This window comes from Cottoperca gobio, chromosome 13 (assembly GCF_900634415.1).
Source record: "Cottoperca gobio chromosome 13, fCotGob3.1, whole genome shotgun sequence".
Classification (NCBI taxonomy): Eukaryota; Metazoa; Chordata; class Actinopteri; order Perciformes; family Bovichtidae; genus Cottoperca; species Cottoperca gobio.
This window is the reverse complement of record NC_041367.1, coordinates 8007712-8032444: the sequence shown is the minus strand read 5'-3', so window position 1 is coordinate 8032444 and position 24733 is coordinate 8007712. Positions and strand designations below refer to the sequence as shown.

General features: G+C 38.7%; 1 protein-coding gene across 2 annotated transcripts in view; it reads left to right on the top strand.

Annotated features, from left to right (window-relative positions):
* Positions 1-24733, top strand: part of pdgfd (platelet derived growth factor d) — a 50338-nt gene that overhangs the window by 13516 nt on the left and 12089 nt on the right. Inside the window, exons 2-4 of one of the 2 annotated variants that reach the window (XM_029445560.1) lie at positions 11500-11689; positions 13270-13447; positions 23242-23301. In XM_029445560.1, the coding sequence (XP_029301420.1) occupies positions 11500-11689; positions 13270-13447; positions 23242-23301 (428 nt within the window). Of the gene's footprint in view, positions 1-11478; positions 11690-13269; positions 13448-23241; positions 23302-24733 lie in introns of both variants that reach the window. The other variant, XM_029445559.1, reaches the window with a different exon arrangement.

The window sequence follows — 24733 nt, the reverse complement described above, 5'->3', positions numbered from 1 at the left end:
TATCAGCATCTGTAACCAACATAGCTGTTAACAGTTGGATAAAAACATGTAACAAGATGTTATCTATAGGAAATACTCCAAAAGGAACAAAAAAATAACTTCCACTTGATGCAATTCAAAATAACAAATATATGTAAATTGACTTGATATTAATAAAGGTCTATTATATCTAATTGGTAATGCCGAAATGCATGGTTATAAAGGCAGATGTGTCGACTATGAAACACACTTTAATATGCATGTATAATGCATTTCATCCCTATCTCCTGCCTTGAGAGCTAAATGCCCTTTTTGCACAGATAGGCTTCTCATTTCCTTTTATGTGCCCCAGGCTATCTTTCTCTATTTTATTTTCTTCCCTTCTCTCTCTCTGTGTCTCTATATGTGCATGTTAGTGCTCCTCAGTTAAAGCGTCACCATGAATATGCATATTATATGCATATTTTGGCGTTCGAGCACCCATGCATCTGCTTGTGTGTGCGCCACCTCACTATTTGTGTGTTACAGCTGTTCTAGCCGTTCAGCCACAGCGTCTCCACTGACCTGTCCTCAGTGCTGACTCAGGGAATGTCGGTCCCCTCTGCATTATTCAGCGAGCTTAGCCAAGGTGTTAAACATGAGCACATCACAGCAGAGGACGGGAGCATGCTAAGTGGATTGGCACAAGAAAGGGAGAATGTAGAGATGTTAGCTTAGTGCGATACAGACATTAGCTTGTAGAAACAAGACTAAAGCTGTGTCCCATTTCCATTCACACACATTTCGATTTGAGGAAGTAGTGGGTTAACACTGAAAAAGATGGGAAATCAGTTAAAAACATTCATTAAAGATGCTCCAGGTACATCATGGAATATATAAGTACCGGTATGCTTTTGAATTAATTTGTATCTTAAATGTGCAACTCCCTGGCATTGTCCTTTCATTGCAGTTTAGACAAGTGTGAACACTGTTTGTGTCTGCGTGGAGACATTTGTGTTTCCACCACACATAATAGCAACATCAGTAGCGTATGCTGAAAAGGTTTTAGACTGACTTGTGGACGTTATCTTTTCAACTTTTCCATCGCAGATTTTCCACCCTAGTGGCTCATCCCTCTTCTTTATATCCATTAGGCTAATTTGTCCCCATCAACAAGTGTTTGAGTCATAGATGCCCCAGAGGCACTCGCAAAAGCTAAGTGGATGCTAATGCTAATCACAGGCCCAAAAGGACCATCTTCACCTCAACGGTGAATATGGAAAGAACGGATAAAAATGCTCCAGTACCAAAGGAAACGTTAAATGCACTGGGAGGCATAGCTTCCCTGTGATGTTTCCCTACTTTGTTTTTCTTCTTTGAAATAGACAACACACGCAAAATAATGATGCATGTTCACAAATCCAGACACAAACATGCACATAACTTCACAGATGCACATAACGCATTATTATCTTGCCCTTATTTATGAGTGCAACTCAGACATGCTCTTTGGTGTAGCCTTATGCAGTGTGTTGAGGTGTCTCTGGGATTTGTGAACTTTCCTTGCTGTTTTCACAGTACAGTAGCTGTGGCATTGTTTCCCTCCCTGTCTTTCCACTGACACTACTCCCTCTTTCTTTATCTGCTTTGTCTTTACTTTTCTCTTCCCGTTTCTCTTTCACGTCCTTCTTCTCTCTTCTGTGTCCTTCTCTACCTCACTCAATCACTCCCCCCTGTTTCTCTCTTGTCCATCCCACTGTCCTTCATTTACGCTTTGTCTCTCGATTATTAACCTTCCTACACTTTTATTTGGGCTTTTCCCTCCCTTTACTTTGCGTTGTGTGTAGTAACAGGGAAGGTTAGCTCAGTGAGCAGCGTTTTGGTAATGTCTGTGGCTGTTTGTCTAACCTCCTCTGTCCGTGTCACAGGACATGCCTTTGTGTCAGCTTCAAAGGAACACACACCCACACACACGCACACACAAATACCCACATAGCACACACACACACATTTTCTCATGCGCACTGACTGTCACATGCTGACACTTTCACACTGAAAATGAAAGAAAGAGAAAAGAGAAGAACACACTTGGTTTTGTTTGCATGTGGAAAGTCAAACGCGCGCATGTGTGTGTGTGTGTGTGTGTGTGTGTGTGTGAAGGTGTTTGCGGAGGATTTCAGTCACAAGTGTGACTCATCAATATCTAAACAGTCTCGTCACTGAAGTCAACCAAAAGCTTCAAAATACAAAGTTCTATATGATGATGTTGCCAGGCAACCAAGATATTTCTAAGCAGATTTTAAAAGTCAAACCTCATTACACAAATAGTTACAAGTTAGATCATTTGAAGAGGCTAGAAAAAGTAATAAATACATATAATTTAAAGTTTTAAATGGTTAGAGGTCCATTTGTGGTGACAGCACAACTCCAGATAACGGGGCTGTCGTGTTACCTGGTGATTCGCATCGCAACACCTACAGACAGAGAGAGTGATCAAATCACAGATGGGACTAAGATAACAACATCACCCCACTCTGTTGGCTAACTGCCCGTGTGTTTATTAGATTTAAAGTGATATTACAAACATTTTTTGTGCCAGTTATTGCAAATTACCAGTGGGCCTACGGACATCGTCAGTTGGAACCGAAAACTCACATTTCTTTTGCTTGATAAGTACGCAGTCAAAACAAACACCAAATATAGAACTACTGATTTATTTTTCTAGCACAAATGACTTTAAAAACAAGTCTGTTGTTTGACACACATCCACTATTTTAAGAACGGACTTAAAAGGGAATGATTCAGATGGAAATCATGTTATCCTCTGACCCTTTTCAGACCACAACTCTTTGGTCACCAAGCTAATACAGCAGCTCTTTTGTGTCCAACTGAAGGCACATGATGCATGTGGTGTGTTCTTGTCTATAATTATAGATGTAGCCCTGCTGATCTCTATTATTCATGGCTATGTACACTCCAGCTGCCTCTACACGTATGTAACACTCAGATGAAGGCCTACGTCGCGTGCCTAATGCACAAGACACTCCCCCGTTCTTTAAACATGTATTCTCCTTCTTGATCATCACTTCAGTTAGTTAGACTGGAGAGTTACCGAAAGGTCCCTTCAGTCTATCCCTTCCATATTCTGCCTTCCTCTTCATGCCATCGCTACATTTCATAATCCCAATTCCCCACACTTTTACACTGACTGCAAAAAACATGAAGTCTCTTTGCATGGACGGAAGGTGATGAAGAAGTTAATTGGTTTTAGCAGCAAAGGTGGGGCTGCGCCACAATGATAATCTCAAAGGAAAGAATAAGATAACAGACGGAGGAAGAGGAAGAGAGATACAGTAGTGGCTAGGGCTGCAACAACAAATCGATTAAAATCGATTATAAAAATAGTTGGCGACGAATTTCATCATCGATTAGTTAAATCTATGTTATGCACGGCACACGCTGTGGCAATGTCAGCTAAGGTGGGGGCAGTAAATCAGCCAATGCCCCGCCCTTTGAAGCTCACATGATGAATAACAGGGAATGATGCCAGACTCTTTTGTCTCTGGAGGAAGCATTTGACAAACAGCGGAGGCAGAGACTACAGCGTAGAAAGGTTCTGTGGCAGATGCACAATTACAGGTTCAAATTTAAATACAAATATAATGTGTAAAATATCTGTGTTTTATCTCCCGTAAATGGAATAAAACGCAGGAAATAATCAAATGTTTTTATCCGATTAATAATCGATTATTTAAATTAATAATCGACAGATTCATCGAATATCCAGATAGTTGCAGCCCTAGTAGTGGCGCAGTATGTGTTTTTTTTTGACCATTCTCAATGTATTAATATTTAACGCCTCAAGGACCATGTCAACCCTTGGTCACGCCTCAGGGACCGAGGTTTGTCTTGGTCCCTGAGGCGTGAAATATAAAAAAAAATGTGAGGATGTAAATCCTGTGTACATTTGATGAAAACCAAAAAGAAAAATTAGAGCTTTAGTGTTTCTGTCATGGTGAAAAAGAGAGGGAAGCAGAGGTAGAGAAGATGGTGCAGGATGGAGGGAACAGAGGAAGTGAAGAGAGAGGAGGAGAAATGTGGGGTGAGAGCCGATGCTGACCAAAGCTGACACCCCTCGGCATGCAGTGTTCACCTCCAGGGTGTGTGTGTGTGTGTGTGTGTGTGTGTGTGTGTGTGTGTGTGTGTGTGTGTGTGTGTGTGTGTTCGTGTTTTTCATGCCTCTATGCTTTTGTGGGCGTGACTGAGAAACAAGGGAGAATATTTAAAGCTGATTTGTCATGAGAGAGTGGCAAAACAGTGGAGGCAGCACAGGCTTTGATAAGCATGCAGCATAGTGAGGCACACGCACACACACACGCACACACACACACACACACACACACACACACACACACACACACACACACACACACACACACACACACACACACAGGCCTTGAGTTAACATTTAGCCTGATGTAAACGGCTGGGGTTATTGGAAATACCGTGCAAGTACACCTTCCTGCATCGGCAATCAATACATGCATACATGCACACACCCACGCACGCACACAAACCCATATAATGCTAACGGACAGGAGTGTACATACAAACCAAATATTTTTTTAAATGCACACAAACAACACACACGCACGCACACACAGTTTTGTTGCTAATGGAAAATGTTTTACACTCTGTTGCCAAATACAGATGAATAAACAATTCGGCAGATAACTAGGCATGGGTCTGTAATACATGTAATAAGGATAGTAGTAGTTAGTGGTAGTAAAAATAATAATAATAATAATAATAAATGATATTTAAGAATTGTTTAAGCTACCGTCTCTTTTTTAAAAGTAAAATATATCTGAAGATTATTAGTAGAGCTACTTCCCAGGTTTAATTTATGCCAAAGTTAAATTGGCTTTTATCCTCACTAAGACTCAATCCCTATTTAGTAGCCCCAGTAGTTAAGCCTGTTACTGTCTCACAATATGAATTAAGTTGAAGTAATCAAATGCTGCATACAAATTCACTATGCAGCATGTCGACAGATTTACTAAATAGTCTTCCCCTTGACATGTCAGACTCTTTCAGATGCTTGTGTTTAACATCAAAACAGATTGATTTTTTCTATTCCGTAGTTCTTTAACTGAAAGGTCTGTGCGTGCTCTGTGTACTTAAAACCTTATTCTTTGGACTGAGCCAGGCTAGCTGTGTTTCCAATCATTGTGCTAAACTAAGCTAACCAACAGCTGGCGGGAGCCTTAGATTGATTGGACAGATATCATAGTGGTATCAATCTCCTCATCTCAAGCTTCGCCAGAAAGCAAATCAGCGGCATCCCTAAAATTTCAAACTAACTTCCTTTAACAGTGACAAAAGTAAGTTTTAAAACGATTTCATCTCAAAGAACAGAAAATCCCAATCCATGACAGTTTAAAACACCTATTTCTTTTTAGACAGAAACTGGGAATGCCACCAAGAATGAGAACAGCAACATCGCATGTCTCTGGGGAGTTCTTCACAGCTGAGAGCGAATGTATTATGTGTGTCCTGTTAGCTAGTGTCTGGGCTTATGAGAATTCATTTTGAGAAGATGAAAGTCAGGCAGGATATGTTAGTCGGTATGGCAGATGTAGGAAATGGGGTTGCCTTGTTATAGGTAATGTCCTGTGGGAGTGTGTCTCTGAATCAGAATGTGTCATATGCAAACTGTCACTCAAGAAAAATAGTTAGGTTTGCACAGAATAGATGCTTGGATTTAAAAACAAAAGGGTAAAGTTTAATATTAGGTGAATGTTTGCACACCTGTGGCACTTTTAATTTGCAGAAACATATGAAGTTTAATATCTTGTCTACATTATCAGTTCTTTTCTTCTTCTTTCTACTTTCCCGTCGCTGGTTGCTAGGTGATAAGAGTGTGATTGGCACTTGGATCAGAAATAGATCTCAGAGCCATGAAGAACATCACACCCTGGCACTGTAGGTGGGAGAGCCAAGTTTCATTTGTGAGAATTTACCAACATACCTTCTGGCAGACGCGCATCCGTGCAAATACACATACAATCAATACTTTTTCCTTCAATTTCAAACACACACACACACACACACACACACACACACACACACACACACACACAAATACACACACACACACACACGTCACACAGTCACGCAGCATCATTGTCACGATGATTTAGGTGTCAGATCAGGAGTCTGAAGGCTTAATTGCCGGCGTCAGACATTGTGCGTGTGTGTTCAAATCTAGGGATGTGATTCAGACTGTCAGTGATATTATTATCAACACTTCTGACATCATTTCCTGAGAGACTGCAGAACTTTAACTTCCTGTCACGTACAGAAGAGATCAGTGTTATGTGAGGTTAGAACAAAAGTCCTGTAAAACACACGATTCAATGAGAGTTTTGTGTCTATGATGGGAAGCCTTGGATAGCCTTTACGTGCTGCGATGTTATGTTGCAAAGACTTGTAAAAGAGAGCCATGAATGAAACATGAAGACTGACATTTATTGCAGACAGTACATTTAGAAACAGTGGTATTATTTAAGAGATACGCATGACTGTTTATTGTATCCTTCACTGCCTTTTTCTCAGGATTTCCAACTATTAAAACTCGCTTGAGCAGATGTGCCATCCCACTCCATCCCAAAAGATTTAAATTCCCACCTGGCACAAGGTTTTTCTTTTTTTTTTATCTAAACAAATGTTATTTTAATTGCAACTATTTAATAAAAGGCCTAAGAAATGCATAAACACCAATTAGCCTTGAAAAATGCCTCAAATAAGCTTGAGGATGATGTTGAGAGAACACAAATTGTTTTTGTGCATTTCCCATCGTAATAAATACAAAGCAGATGCTGGAACATCTCACATCAGAGCGTAGTTACTATTTGGATAAACAATGGCAATTTAATTTAATGTTAATAACATTTTGTGTGTAACTGACAACATGAGCAGTCTTAAATAGAGATGAAATGAGGGAGAAAAAAAGTGACAAATTAAAGTATTTGGTACCATTTTGGAGGAGATTTACTGTAAGAGGATGTCTTTGCGTTCCAGTGATGACACCCTCTCATAGTCTCATGTCATTCATCCTGTCCCAACACTGCCATGATAGTTTGGACAGTGGTACATTCTTTGTTTTTGTATTGGCCCTGTACTCCAGCAAATTAGATCTAATTATGAGACCGGCTGTGAGATTGAAGCGCTGACTTTGCTGACTTGATGGTGTACACGCCTACATGAAATAAACAAGTATACTATTCATAGCCCTTTTATCACAAAGTCTCCCCACTTTAGGGAAATAAAACAAATTGGACACATTGAAGTAAAGGTAAATAAAGTTACAAAATGTGTCACTGTCCTAGTATTTCCGGACTGCACCTCAAATCCCACTGTGCCCCCGACGTACCTGTTGGATTCAGGATTCTGCTCGTCCCTAAATTCCATTTCCTAACACTAATTTGCAAAGAAGGCAGATGGCATGAGGCTGCCAGTTTCCAGCTCTGTCAGTTCGCTGGAATGGAAACCTATTTTCTCATCACTGTATCATTTGCATGAATTTGCAATGGTGTCATTGCATGATTTATAGTAAAGGTCAATGGTGTGACTGAGAAACTGCATCCCAAAAAAGCATCGTGCTCCTAAAGTACATTTACATATTTTCTCACTTTAGGGTTTTGTCATTTTCTTGTCTCTAGCTTACTCTCCTCTCTCTCTCCATGACACACACACTCACTCACTCACTCACTCACTCACTCACTATTGGTTGTGTCTCTTAACAAGCTAGATTTATACAACATTCAGTGTCCAGGACAAAATAGGCAAAAACATGGACAAACATAAAGAGATCAAATTAAATGTGATGAGTCAGTATGATTGGAGTGTGGCTCTTAAACCAGTGCTGACTTTCAAAGGTTCACTGGAAGATGGCACTCTCTTAATCCAGCTCAACAAATGTACAAACCAGAAAACAAACCAGCAATATGTCTATTGTTCCTTTGCTTCAGTTACACTTATAGTAGAGGTTACACAAGAGCAGAGACAGGAAACACTAAAAGTAGAAAGCTGGTGACAGAAAGTTATATATTCTCTTTTTGCCTGAACCCATCCAGGCAGGTCAGTATAATAGCAGTACAATTCTAAATATCCTGCAATTTTACAAGCAAGATGATATGACCTTTTACTGGGTAGAAAGAATCTCATTGCCTCACTTACTAACCCTCCACAGCCAAGTTGAAAGACATGCTGCAATACTGTGGAGAAGGGCAACAGAGTTCAGAAAAAAAACAAAGCCAAATTAATGGATGTGACATTTGCCCCAAATGTACACGAGAAGCAAAATTTAAGAGGGGCATAGGTGAGTTTTCAGTCTTTTCTCTTTCTTACTATTTGAGGTTTTCTTACCCATCTTGCACTGGCTTCCTGGCACTGCTTATTTTCTCTGTTGACCTGGAGAAGGTTTAAGGCAGGCATGTCTCCTTTGATGTACATGTGTTGTACCAGCCACTTCTGTCTGCCTGACAGAGAGGATCTTTGCATTGCTGAGGAAAACTAGGCAGAGGTTCATGATATTTCCCAGGGAACAACACTGCCAACGACTACTGCTTGTAGTTTGTTATGAGGTACCTGGCATATCACAAGCTATGGGTCTGTGCGAGGCGAAGAGCTTTTACCCACCAAAGCGTGCAGTAATACGTCCACAGTGAAGCTTAAACAATTGTTGTAGCTGTACTATAAGTCACATATTTAGAATGTATGAATATGAGATGAGATGAGATTCCAGTGGCTGTCTGTGGGTGTTAAATTTCACTAAGTGTGTACGACAAAAATAGAGTCTGAATGTAAGAAAATGTAACAGTTACATGTAACCTAAGATCTAAGGGCTATCTATCTAGCATGAAAGTGGATCTCTAACACTTAAGAAATGCTTTTGAAAGTGGTGCTGTGCATTTTCTTGTATATGCACATGCACATGCACAAATGTACATTTCAGTGGGGAACAAACACATGCAATGTTGGCTTGAGAAACTATAAGATAACTCCTCCATATACAAAGAACATGATAATGGTCACATTCATGTGAAAACAAATTTCTCTTGAACAAATGAAAGAAATAAGCAACACTGAAGCTCCCACAAACACACACACACACACACACACACACACACACACACACACACACACACACACACAAAGCTCTGTTCCCCAGTGACATTAGTGGGTGAAAGTTCCTGACACATAAGCACTTTTATGACTGAATGGATCTTCACAGTCGGGCTTCTGATCAGCAGAGTGGAAAGATTCCTTTACAAATAAACTCCAAACTCCAAATCCCTCACACACTCACACACTCACACATGCAAATGCACACGCACGTACATTGACACATTGCCACATGCTCATAATTGAAAATACTCTCTCTTTCTCACTCACACACACACACACACACACACACACACACACACACACACACACACACACACACACACACACACACACACACACACACACACACACACACACACACACACAGGGACATGTTAATTGCTGGAGCCAGAATTAGCAGAGGGTGTGACTCCTGAAGAATGACTGATGAGACATAATTACTGACTGAAGCAAAGAAGAAGAAGAAGGGAGCGAGGGATGGACAGGATAGGATAGGAGGAGGAATTAAGGGTTTGCAATGAAGAGGTGGAGGAAAGGGCCAAAGCTTCATCATCATCTCCCATGGGTACAGTGGCTTGATTATGCATTCAGCTCTCTTTGCAAAAACCACACACCTCTCAGAAAATACAGCCCTGTCAGCCTTCTGCAGCACACAGCCTGACCTTAGACTGTGTGTGTGTTTATGTGTGTATTTATCATTTTTAGAAAGTCGGCAATACAATGATGAGGAAAATTAATATTTTTTGTTGTGAAACATGAACAGTTTATTTATAATTTAGTTGATTAATTAGGGTTAGACATTCAGTGGATTATGATGTTTATCAGTAATGATGAGCAATTATTATTCTTGAAAAAACTCTTATAGTTTATAGATGTAGTTAGTAAAGCAATTAAGCTAATAAGCAGAGTCCATGACACGTAGTAACCATATTATTACTTTTTCATTGTCTTTTTAGAGATATGTAAGTTAGGTAGGTGAGGAAAGTGTGTGTGTGTGTGTGTGTGTGTGTGTGTGTGTGTGTGTTTACATGGGTTTGTGGTGAGCTAGTAAAGTACACAGTGCACAAAAACAGTGAAGATGCATACTGTTATTTACACACACTTCTAAGCATACTTAAACACAGCATGTGAAGTTCTTTGTACAGTACATGCCATACACACTATATTTTACTGCGACTGTGTTTAACCGTCAGTAGTGATGTCATGCCGTTCTTCTCGAGAGCTGCAATAGTAAAAAAAAAACGGGATGAGTTTCTCGGGCACCAGAGAATTATTCTTGCCAATTTTCCTCTCAAATTTGCTGTCAATATTCATAACCGTCAGAAAATAAATCTGAATATTTTTGTTGCCACCTTGACCTTGTCTTTAGAACCCCCATCAGGCCAAATTTTCCAATTTACACAAGAAATATCAAAATCTAATGAGTGTGATAAGGTCAGACTTACACTTTTAAACATAGACAGATACACAAACGTATCTATAAACATCCTCAAAAACATGTTGAGCGAATCCACAATCAAACATTCTTTAAAATAGGACCCTCACCTCCATTGAATCATGATAGAGGTGAGCCTTATTACTCTTTTCTCTATTATCCAATACAACTAGCTCTACAAACCACGCTTTCAAGGACATGGTTAAAGGAATAGCTCATCACTTTGGTAAATAAGCTTTCTTGCCAGGAGTTAGATGAGAAGATTGATATCACTCTTATATCGGTCTGTAAATATGAAGCTACCACCAGAATGCATCTTAGCTTAGTGTAAAGACTGGAAACATGGCTAGCCTGGCTGTGTCTGAAGGTTGAAGAAAAAACTGCCTACCAGGTTGCTTATTAACACATTATATCTTGTTTGTCTAATCTGTACAAAAAAGGGAAATGTAAAAACGACAAACTGCGGTTTAAGTTGAACATTTTTACCTTCAGACAGAGTTCAGGTTAGCCGTTAGCCGTCTCTAAGTTAAGCTAACAGGCTGTAGCTTCATATTGAAGGGGCAGATATGATCATCTTATTTAATACTTGGCAAGAAAGTGAATCAGCATGTTTTCAAAGACTATTCTGTTAAGGTATGTCTTTATACATTAGGCTGAAGTACCTTTGCTGAGGTCATGTTATCACTACACTGAAATGTCACCTTTGTATTCAACGAATATTTCTTTTTGTCTGTGTATGTTTTTGTGCTTCTGTCTTAACGCTTCCATAAAAGTGTATTTGTTGTTTTTGCGTGTAGATTTGCACTCTGTATGATTGCATCTATGAACAAGCTACTTTGCTAGTGTTTATTTACAACTAGACTAACTAACTGATCAGTTGTAACCACTAACAGACAGCAATCGCCTCACCACAGACTTCTACCGCAAAGATGAAAACGTCACCGTAACGGCAGTGGGCGGCGCCATCTACAGCCCACGCTACCCCAACGCTTACCCCCGCAATCTTATGTTGTCATGGAAACTGCTGTCGCCACCAGGGAGCCGCATACACCTGGAGTTTGACGGACACTTCGGCCTGGAGGAGGCTGAGAATGGAGTTTGCAGGTAAAACATGACATTCGGAGGGATAGAAAAAAAAAAGAAAGATTGAGAGTGGGGTGATGGAATTCAGAAGAGAGGATTAGAGCTTAGTAGAAACACTGACAAAAGGAGAGAAGGACAACACCTGAATGGAGGTAAGAAGGATAAATGTATAGAGCACAAAGCGGAGGAGGTATTGATGGATTACAAGCGGCTGTAAAGGAGAAAAGTCAGATGAAAGTAACAGTGATTAAAGAACCAGAGTGTGAGTGCTGATATGATGGAGAGAACTGTTCCAAGTGACAAGGAGGTTTATGGAGCAGAAGTCCCAAGTTGAAAGGACGTACAACAACAACAGTAAAATATGTGAAAATGATGAGCTGTGAATTGAAAGGATGTGAGGGGAAAGAATATAAGAAGGTGTAGGAGGTGGAATCACTATGAGAGAGATGGATAGTTGAAGTTTGCTTTCTTGGCAAGAAGTAGAAGAAGTATGTCCTTGAGGATTGAGGGGAGAAAATAGACTTTTTAATCCCCATATGCAACTCAGCCGCCTTTGTAAGCACTTTGCTGAAAAGACAATGGGGAGCAGCAGGGGGAGGAGAGATTTGGAAAGAGGGAGGAAGTAGCTTTACACAGTTTTTCAACTCTTGCATGTGTGTATTTGTGTGTATGTGTTTGATAGATGGACACACTAATTGACTGGGACATTGATTTCTGGAGAGTTATCCAAAAAACTTTTCTTGCAAAGTGCTTATTGTCTTGGAGTTTGGCAGGGTGGTCCTAGTGATTTGAGAATACGTCTTAACTTAAATTAACTGTCACAAGAGTTAGATGAGAAGATCAATACCCCTCTCATATCTGTTCAATATGAAGCTGGAACCAGCGGCCGGTTAGCTTAGCTTAGCATTAAAACCGGAAACCACCAGAAACTGTTTGCCAGGCTCCATCCAAAGGTAAAAAAAATCATTCTACCAGCCCCTCTAAATCTCACTTATTAACACATTTTATCTTGTTTGTCTAATCAGTACCAAAACAAAACTGTAGTGAAGGCTAGCTTTTTCCCCTCTGTTTCTAGTCTTTATGCTAAACTAAGCTTTAGTAACCTGCTACTTTCTCCAGTTTAACATTTAGCATGCGGACATGAGAGCTTTTCATTTAACTCCCACCAGGAAAGTGTCAAACTAATGCCTTAATATAGACATATAACTAAAGAAAACACACCTACAATGAGTGTAATAATCCTTCATTGCAAAATAAAGTTTATGTAGTAAGTTAAGTACTGTAGGTCAAAGATGTCTGTAAGCTGTGACTATTTTACTGTTTGCTTGACAGCAATTACAGTAATTTAGTGAGTGCAATGTTGTTGTTTTTACCAAAAATTATGAAAACTACAAAAGTAAGACCAAAGTTTATTAGTCTTCTATTTTTCCTAAATGTTCTTTCTTCAATCACGTTTGGGTTTTTTGTTTCAGTTTAAAAGCAAACTCATTTGTACAATGTTCATGCCATATCTTTCTCTCTTCCCTGTCACACATTCTTCTACCTCTCTCTCTCTCTCTCTCTCTCTCTCTCTCTCTCTCTCTCTCTCTCTCGCTCTCCAGGTATGACTTTGTGGAAGTGGAGGACCATTCAGAGACCAGCACTATAATTTGGGGTCGCTGGTGTGGGCAGAAGGCCCCGCCTAGTCTCAACTCCAAAACCAACATGCTCAGAGTCACCTTCAAGTCGGATGACTACTTTGTTGCAAAGCCGGGATTCAAAGTCTACTGCTCGCTGCTGGTGAGACAAACACTTTCACTTAGACAAACACACACACAGTAGTAGTTGACAAAGAATCATGAGTTGTTATTTGGGACACGGTCTTAATTTTTTATTATTATCACACATTGGGTTCAGCCCGAGTACCACTGCAATGCTCTAGGACGAGGTAAAATGCTTCTTTCACTCTTTTACCTCCACAATAAAAATGAGAGATGTGATCATAGGGTGAGATATGTTGAGGGGAGAGTAAGGAGGAAAGGAGAGAGGGAGGATCTAGTTACACTGTCAGTAAAATGCCAAAATGTATTAGCCAACTGTTCTTTTCACACACGTCCACTCGACAGTAGAGGAGAGATGGCGAGATAGGGAAAAGAGGGCAGGGGGGAGGGTGAGGATGAGAAAGTGTTCGCTTAAAGGCTGTCAAACAAACGGATAAGGAGATTAGCTTTGTCATTCTGTCAGGGAGAGGAAGGAAGAAAGAGAGGGACTCTGATTTGAAGATGTTCTCCCGCCCTATAATCAGAAGGAAAATGGGATGAGAAAGAGCAGCTGTTGTAATGTTCCCTGCGCTACTGTTTTAGTGCAGAGGAGAGAGAGAGGGGAAGAGACACAGCATCACAGGCAGGGTTTAATGGTGGCATCGCTTATTGTTTGAGAAGAAAAAGTGGTATGAGCACAGATGGAGTAAAGGGCAAGACAGAGAGAGGGTGTGTGTACTAAAACCGCTACACATATCCAGCAAAAACAGTTTTCATCATCCAAAATACTAAGTACTAAGGTTTTTTACTGAAGGATAAGGCTGTCATTATTCTATGGGTTCCGTATTGCCAACTAATCCCATGCAAAGACAAAGACCAACTAATAAAGTGTTAGTCAATACATTATAACTTCCCTACCCTGTCAGTGTAAAGCTCACTGGTTTCAAGATAGATAAATATTTTTGCTCTGTTTTTGTTTCAGTCATTTCCTAAAACAGCTGTGCACTGGGGTTTTTAGCAAATGCCATTCAAACTAGAGTAAATAGCGCATTTGTTGGAGACTATTTATAGCTGCGGTCAATACACATTTGGCAAGTTAGCTAGTATTTTTGGCAGTAGGGTAGTGTATGAGGGATTGACTCAAAATAAACTACAGTGCCCATGTTCATTGTAATGAAATATAACTGATGCGTTTTACTAGATTTTGAGCAAATATCCAAATGTAAAAATACTGAGGTAAAAGTCTTTCAAATATTTAGAAGTATTGAATAATGACTGTCAGAGTGCTATATTGGATTATTATCATTGCTGCATTAATGTGTAAACTACAGCTGGTTGAGTTGGAGTTCATTTTAAAAGGTACAGGAAAGTAGATTTAGAATCCTATTGTTTCCCCCCACATGTATATGTAGGTATACATGTGATGTATATGTAGGTATACATGTGATTTATATGTAGATATACGTGTGATGTATATGTAGGTATACGTGAGATGTATATGTAGGTATACATGTGATTTATATGTAGATATACGTGTGATGTATATGTAGGTATACGTGTGATTTATATGTAGGTATACATGTGATGTATATGTAGGTATACGTGTGATTTATATGTAGGTATACGTGAGATGTATATGTAGGTATACATGTGATGTATATGTAGGTATACGTGAGATGTATATGTAGGTATACATGTGATGTATATGTAGGTATACGTGAGATGTATATGTAGGTATAGGTGTGATTTATATGTAGGTATACATGTGATGTATATGTAGGTATACGTGTGATGTATATGTAGGTATACGTGAGATGTATATGTAGGTATACGTGTGATTTATATGTAGGTATACATGTGATGTATATGTAGGTATACGTGTGATGTATATGTTGGTATACATGTGATGTATATGTAGGTATACATGAGATGTATATGTAGGTATACGTGTGATGTATATGTAGGTATACATGTGATGTATATGTAGGTATACGTGTGATGTATATGTAGGTATACGTGAGATGTATATGTAGGTATACGTGTGATTTATATGTAGGTATACGTGTGATTTATATGTAGGTATACATGTGATGTATATGTAGGTATACATGAGATGTATATGTAGGTATACATGAGATGTATATGTAGGTATACATGAGATGTATATGTAGGTATACATGAGATGTATATGTAGGTATACATGAGATGTATATGTAGGTATACGTGTGATGTATATGTAGGTATACATGAGATGTATATGTAGGTATACATGAGATGTATATGTAGGTATACATGAGATGTATATGTAGGTATACATGTGATGTATATGTAGGTATACATGTGATGTATATGTAGATATACATGTGATGTATATGTAGGTATACATGTGATGTATATGTTGGTATACATGAGATGTATATGTAGGTATACATGTGATTTATATGTAGATATACATGTAATGTATATGTAGGTATACATGTGATGTATATGTAGGTATACATGAGATGTATATGTAGGTATACATGTGATGTATATGTAGGTATACATGAGATGTATATGTAGGTATACATGTGATGTATATGTAGGTATACATGTGATGTATATGTAGGTATACATGTGATGTATATGTAGGTATACATGTGATGTATATGTAGGTATACATGTGATGTATATGTTGGTATACATGAGATGTATATGTAGGTATACATGTGATGTATATGTTGGTATACATGAGATGTATATGTAGGTATACATGTGATTTATATGTAGATATACATGTGATGTATATGTAGGTATACATGTGATGTATATGTAGGTATACATGAGATGTATATGTAGGTATACATGAGATGTATATGTAGGTATACATGAGATGTATGTGATTTATATGTAGGTATACATGAGATGTATATGTAGGTATACATGAGATGTATATGTAGGTATACATGAGATGTATGTGATTTATATGTAGGTATACATGTGATTTATATGTTGGTATACATGTGATGTATATGTAGGCATGCGTGTGACGTATACGTAGGTATGCGTGTGACGTATACGTAGGTATACGTGTGACGTATACGTAGGTATGCATGTGATTTATACGTAGGTATGCATGTGATGTATATGTAGGTATACATGTGATGTATATGTAGGTATACGTGTGATGTATATGTAGGTATGCGTGTGATGTATATGTAGGTATACGTGTGACGTATATGTAGGTATACATGTGATGTATATGTAGGTATGCATGTGATTTATATGTAGGTATGCATGTGATGTATATGTAGGTATGCATGTGATATATATGTAGGTATACATGTGATGTATATGTAGGTATACATGTGATGTATATGTAGGTATACATGTGATGTATATGTAGGTATACATGTGATATATGTAGGTATACGTGTGATGTATATGTAGGTATACATGAGATGTATATGTAGGTATACATGATATGTATATGTAGGTATACATGAGATGTATGTGATTTATATGTAGGTATACATGTGATTTATATGTTGGTATACATGTGATGTATATGTAGGCATGCGTGTGACGTATACGTAGGTATGCGTGTGACGTATACGTAGGTATACGTGTGACGTATATGTAGGTATACATGTGATGTATATGTAGGTATACGTGTGATGTATATGTAGGTATGCATGTGATTTATACGTAGGTATGCATGTGATGTATATGTAGGTATACATGTGATGTATATGTAGGTATACGTGTGATGTATATGTAGGTATGCGTGTGATGTATATGTAGGTATACGTGTGACGTATATGTAGGTATACATGTGATGTATATGTATGTATGCATGTGATTTATATGTAGGTATACGTGTGACGTATATGTAGGTATACGTGTGATGTATATGTAGGTATGCATGTGATTTATATGTAGGTATGCATGTGATGTATATGTAGGTATGCATGTGATATATATGTAGGTATACATGTGATGTATATGTAGGTATACATGTGATGTATATGTAGGTATACATGTGATGTATATGTAGGTATACATGTGATGTATATGTAGGTATACGTGTGATGTATATGTAGGTATACATGTGATGTATATGTAGGTATACGTGTGATTTATATGTAGGTATACGTGAGATGTATATGTAGGTATACGTGTGATGTATATGTAGGTATAGGTGTGATTTATATGTAGGTATACATGTGATGTATATGTAGGTATACGTGTGATGTATATGTAGGTATACGTGAGATGTATATGTAGGTGATGTATATGTAGGTATACATGAGATGTATATGTAGGTATACATGTGATGTATATGTAGGTATACATGTGATGTATATGTAGGTATACATGTGATGTATATGTGGGTATACATGAGATGTATATGTAGGTATACATGTGATGTATATGTAGGTGATGTATATGTAGGTATACATGTGATGTATATGTAGGTATACATGTGATGTATATGTAGGTATACATGTGATGTATATGTAGGTATACATGAGATGTATATGTAGGTATACATGTGATGTATATGTAGGTATACATGTGATGTATATGTAGGTATACATGTGATGTATATGTAGATATACATGTGATGTATATGTAGGTATATACATGTGATTTATATGTAGGTATACATATGATTTATATGTAGGTATACATGTGATGTATACTTTGCAAAGCCTTTGAAGTCACACAAAACCCCAAACAACAGCTAAAAATCCCCATATTTATTCTGACTGACGTCCAGACACCAACATTAAAGTGGCGCCTCTCATACATGCAAATGAAATTAAGACTATCACAGAAATGCAGATGACCCTCAAAGCCCCCCTCACCACAACACATCCATGTGTCCTCGGTTGCTGTGGCAACCCGCAGACATGGCACACAGTGTAAGGCCAACACAGCCATAAACTGTATGTGTGAGACAGATGAGCCCTTAACGACCTCAACCAAAACTACTAGGGAGCAACTTCACCATGTTCCACCCAGCATGATGACAACAAAGCAAAAGTTCTTCAAATTATAATTCCCTTATCTCTCTCTCTCAGACGTTCACTGCTTCTCCCGTCTCCCTTCTCGTCTTCCCTCCCTCCTCACCCTTTGTTATTCCTCCTCTGGTCAAATAATCGCACATCCGTAAAGAATCCAACTCCTGAGGTTTATCTTCTTGGATCCGTTTTACCCATTTTTCAAAGAGCTCCTGTTTTTGAGTGTGTGTTTATATCTTTCCATCTTTCACACCCACCCACACACACATACACACACACACACACACACACACACACACAGCTTCCCTTCAGCTAGACTGGAGCTGTGTGTGTGGCTTAATTTAGCAGTTCTAATTTGTTCTCTCCAGACCTGTCGAACAGATAAGAGGGAGGAGGAGAAGAGGCAGCGAGAGGAAAGGAGGAAAAGAGAGGCAGAGACAGAATGAGGAGAAGCAGCATTGGAAGGAGAGAACAGGTGTCTGAGATGGTATCAGCATGTCAGCTAATCACTAAAACAACCTGAACTGAGCCAGGCAGACTGAGAGAGAGGCATGTGTGAGGTAGTGAGCTATGGAGCTGACTGAGGTTGACTAGATAAAGAAATAACCATGAGGGACAGCAAAACAGCATCAGTGTGAGAGAATAAGTGGAGTCACATGGAAGCATACAGGGAAAAGAGAGTGAATAAAGAGCAAAAACAAAACACAAGATAACTACTAAACCCTCGCCATGTTTCAAATGTATGTGGGTCCAATACCAGAGCAGCCTCACTCATGAACTCTGATCATGTGTGTGTATCACAAAGAGAACAATGGGATCTTTAAGGCCAAACCGAGGGTGTGACATGCAGTTAAAATGACGTCCATCGCTGCTCTTCATGACCTTTTGTGGCTGCTGGTTAATTATAGCAGCATCGTGTCACTGCAGTGTTCTCTTTACAGTCTGTAGACATGCGTCTTGGAAAGCTATTTGATCTCTCGGTATCAATAAACCTGAGAACATTTCAACACATACATTAACACAGAAGGCTTACGGAGCTGTTGAAGCGTTTCTCTAAAGCCTGATCGGTTCACCCTCTGGATGATCTGTGCATGAGGGAGCCCTGATGTGTATGGGTGAGGGAGTGCTGTCAGTGAGAGCCATGAAGACGAACATTTGTCTTGCTTGGTTTCCATTAGCGTGAGTTATCCATGTTTGTGTTTGGCACAATGGTTGTTGAACTGTTATTGTTGTAACTTAACTGCTGAAGTGTCCATTTGCTGTTCATTTTCATTTTAGCCGTTTCCAAAAGAGCTTAAGGAGCAGTCACAGTAGTCGATGTGCTGGAGTGAGGCTTACCTAGATTTGCATGTCGCCTGGGAAATTCAAGACAGATTGCAATCAGATTAGTGATCTGTCTAATGAAGACACACACAGTACATCAAGTGTAAAGAATGGAGTGTTGAAACTCATCTCGATTTTAAATCATATATGAAACACTTGAAATGACAAGTGTAAATGGGGTCGAAATCCTTGGGTCTCTTTAAAAAAAAACAAGTTTGCGTATGTTTCAACAGATTAGGACCTAATTGACCTTTATTTCTGATTTAAGAATACACTGCTCCCTCCTCCATATAAATAAAGTCCACCATATGCAGGCTACACTCCAGTTAAACAGAGGCCGTACTCATTAGTCATGTCACTGTTTTCGCCCCAAATCAATATTCTTTGATCCTTTTTAAATCTCTTTTCAGCGAGTGTGATTCATCATCTGCAGTGCAGGCTTGAATGACAACATGAGGGATTTTAATTGCATAAGACAAACATTTAGGAGCTATTTGCTTAGAAATCCTCAAAGAAACACTACGAGTGCACAAATCATTATATGTATTGTGAACAGAAGCCACTCTGAGTTCATCTTTGTAAGATTTCAGAACCTTATCGATTCTTTATGTTATTGTTTGTTTCCAATATTGATTTTTTTTTCTGTATGAGATCATAGAAGTAACATCAATGTATTTTTAATGGGTATTCCTATGAAAGTGCTGCTAAACCAAGTGCAGCAGGAAATGACTATTGATTAAGAAATATGATCCAAGTTAGTTCCCAGAATCCCATCGAGTCATTCCACATGTGTGACGACTGGATATGACAGAAAGAAAAAAAACAACAACACCGTCATGTGTGTGTGAGATAACGATAAATGATAAACAGCACCAATCGAACACTTTCAAGTATCATCTTATATCATAATGTATGTGTGTTTGTTGACATGTCTATTTCTTTGTCTGTTTAGCAATCACTAAGTCACACCTTTACGTACCCCGCTGTAGGTTTGCTAACACCAAGCAAGCCTCTGTTGCCGCTCCTGGAAATACAGTGAAGGCGTACATTTCCACTAATTTAATGACCCTTAACATAAATGTACTGCGGATTAAGACCAGAAGTATCACAGTAAACTACTTGAGAAGGAGCATTTTCCAGGCTTTAACTAGGAAATTGGCTTAAACTCAGACACAGATGAGATGGCATAAATGTGGCCGGTGTGATTTATCTGCTAAGTTGAATGTCCTCTGGCTGTAAGCGAGATAACCGGCCATGCAGAGTAAAAGTCAACAGGGAAATGCTCTCGCTATCCTCGCCATCTACCCCACGCCTAATCCTCACACGCTCAAGTGTCCAACTGTACAAAATGCAACTTGAAAAGTGTAGCTCCCTGGTGTCCCCTCCACTACACTGCAACTGTAAATAAGAATGTTATAATATTATTTTTAGCTTTCTATAACAAATATTTCTCCCTAAAGTATATTCAAAACCAATTCACCTACAAAATGAGCTTCTTTTAGCAACTCGCTAAACATCCTCGTATGTACTGGAGGCTACTTTTAATATTTGAAGCTGAAGCACGAAATTTGTATTAACTGTTCGTAAATAGTCCCTCCGAGCGCCAGAACACAATCTGGCACAAAAAGTACCGTTTGTAAATTCAGAGCGCCGTTGGAATATACTGTTCGGTTATTCACAGCGCCACGCTCTTGGAGCAGCAGAGCACACTCTGGGCACAATGAGCGCTGTGAATGTGTGATGAACAGCTGAAATCACACATTCACAGACAGTAGCTCCTTCATTTTTATATATTTTACACCATATTTTCATAAAAAAGAAGAACTTCAAGCACCAAGTTGAATAGTCTTCCTTCATAGGAGAACATAAAAAACCCTTTGAAAGGTCTTATTAATGAGTCATATTAAGAGGATATTGAGAAATCCACCTGCTGACTTTAACCTATCAGCAGATGTAGGTTTACTAATGTAAAGTTACAAGTCAGTCCATATGAGTTACTAGATTTAATGTATTCAGTGTGAACATAAAAAAGTACCAGAACCAATCAACAATGTACCACGTTTAAAGAAATACAGTTAGAAAAGCAACCTTGTTTTTTGATCAGTTTAAAACAATCAATAATATACTTTCTACTGAGTTACAGTTTCCAGCAAATCCATTCAACTAGAACACATTTATAATAAAAGTAATAATACAAGCATTTGATGTGAAAGTACTGTACATGTATCAGACCGGTGACTACAGCCTGTGTGCTCAGAGGTTTTCCTCCTTCTAAGTGTTCTGTCTCTTAAACCTTTTTCCAACCGTATTAAATGCCCCAGATGTGCTTGATGAGGCATTTAACCTTAAAAGGAAATGAGAATCGGAATTTGTAAACATGCATTTAGTCTCACACACAGACACACACACACACACACACTTACAGGAAACGTTCTAATCTCAATCACAGCTGGTTTGGATGTATAAGTACATGTATCCAAAGGCTCCATGTGAGAATCTGTTAAAATAAAGCGTTTGCACATTGACAGGCTTTGATATAAATTCTATTACATTATTCAATTATCCAATCCCTCTCTTCAAGGAGAGATTGTGTGTGTGTGTGTGTGTATGTGTGTTTGTGAGAGAGAGAGAGAGAGAGAGAGAGAGAGAGAGAGAGAGAGAGAGAGAGAGAGAGAGAGAGAGAGAGAGAAAGAAGGAAAAAGACAAAGAATGTGTGCATGTGTGCCAAATATGTCAGTCTGATGAGTGTTTATGATCTAAACATGCTTTGACCAGAGTCTGACTGTTGCCCCCAAACACACAGAAAGGCATGCTGGGACCAGTTCCCCTTGAAATTCTTTTATGATTTTCCTGACATACTGACAGTCCATCAGACAGCTAGACAGACAGAATACCTTGAATAACCCTACATAACATGCGAAGCTCCACCTCCTCTCTTACAAGCTGTGAAGGCAATCTTTTTGCGAAAAGTAAAAGAAGTAGGAGCATGGGAGTGATAGATGTAATTCATTAGCATTTAGCTGCACACTTTAACCCTTTACATGTGGTTTTATTGCAGTTTCCTATCCTCAAACGTCACTCGCAGTAATGTCATGTCTGAGAAATTAAGGAAATAAGATACACCAGGTGGCATAACCACTAAAGTGCAACAATGTTTCAGAGTCAGTCGGCTATCCAACACAACCGTAGACTGTACAAGCGACACACTTTCACTTTCAATACAGTTTCTGCAACAGCAGGAGCCCTCGCATAGCAGAGCCAGCACACGCAGGTATCACAACTCTCTGACACAAGATCATGATTCCTTCATTCTTACCTAAATCATGTACGCAGAGAACTATTTGCATCAGTTTTATTTTACCTGATGGCTTCAATCAATCAAAAACCAATTTCACAAGAAACACAAAATAAGTTTTGCATTCGTTCAATAACCATCTTTATTTGTCTTCAGTATGATTTCTGGTTTGTTTTAATGTCTTGTTATTTCTGCTGTCCATTCCTGCAGTATGATGCTTCTCTGCCTGCATCCAACACCAACTGGGAGGCTGTCACTATGCCTATGTCGGTGAGTCATGCACACACATACACACTTTATGAATTGTTAAAATCCTAGAATTAAAATTTGAAACAGGCAGGCTTGGCCTCAGTTATAATGGCAGTTATATTTGGCCAGAGCTCACACATAAACCATTGAATGGAATAAATGTGTATTTAATAGTTTCGCACAACATAAAAAGAAACGTGCAGCCAGGAGAAAGTTATCACCATCATCAGGATTTTTAAAAACTACTAACCTTTACATTGATAAACAGGACAAATGGTACCATTTGTATAGGATAACCCACACACAGAACACATGCATGCATGCGTGTACTGTATTTATTATGCATGAAGCTTAAGATGTAAAATGACATGCTTCCATAGAATAATGTTTTTGTAAGTTGTGTGTGTCTGCGTGTACAAGTAGTGGGGTTCAGTGACACATGTGACCATAATAATCAGTATGCATTGGGCTGCGAGGCAGTTTTTCTGCATGGATTGATAATGGTTGTATGTGCGTGGGTGTATGCTTTTTCCATGTGAATGTATGGATATGTCACTGCCAGTGCAGATGAGATGTACATGTAGTCTCCTCCACTTTATATTCACATGGCGCTCTTAAACACAATCTGCCTCATGGCTTTTTCCCGGTGATTTGTGGTCGTTTTAAATTAAGTTCATGTTGGCAAATTATGATACATTCATTATTATGATGATGATTTTTTTTTTTTTTTTTTAGCTCTCAGCCTCTCTAATGACTCTAAGTGAAAAAAAAACACATTCTAAAAAATGTACAATTTATCATCTAATGAAGATGTTGACTTGTCTTATGCTACTTGTCTTGTTGTTCCATATTACATTTTACATGAGAGTCACATTGTTATAGCATACTGTGATACTAAAATCATCATTTTCATGCATACGTATTAAGTCCATGTATTGAAGCTCTTACAGTAAATGTTAACACATGTTAAGTCTCAGCGGTGTACTTCAGCTTCATGTTAGCTTTAATACATCTATGTCTCCTGACATCTTGTCATTACCATGACACCCTTTTGTCCTTTGACCTGTATGGATGTCAGTGCTGATTATGGCAGCTAAAGTCACAGGCATAATAATACATGCTATAAGAATTTACACAATTGCCTCCAAGCCATATAAATAGCCTGCAGGAGGGAGCTGGAGCCATCTAGGAATCGCCTCTGCAATATGCTGCTGCTTTTTGTTTTTGCTCCCCATGTTGCTTAAAATATTAATTTTAGTGGGAAACTAACACATAAAGGAAAATCTAAATAATGTGTTTCATATAAGATACAAAAAAACTTTCTTGCTTATCTAATATCAGACTAATAACTCATATAAACTATTAAAAAATGATTGCCGATGTAGGATGTTGTTGAATTTGCACAATAATGAGAGCAGGTTTAGAAAATAAACAGTAATCTTTAAAGCTTTAA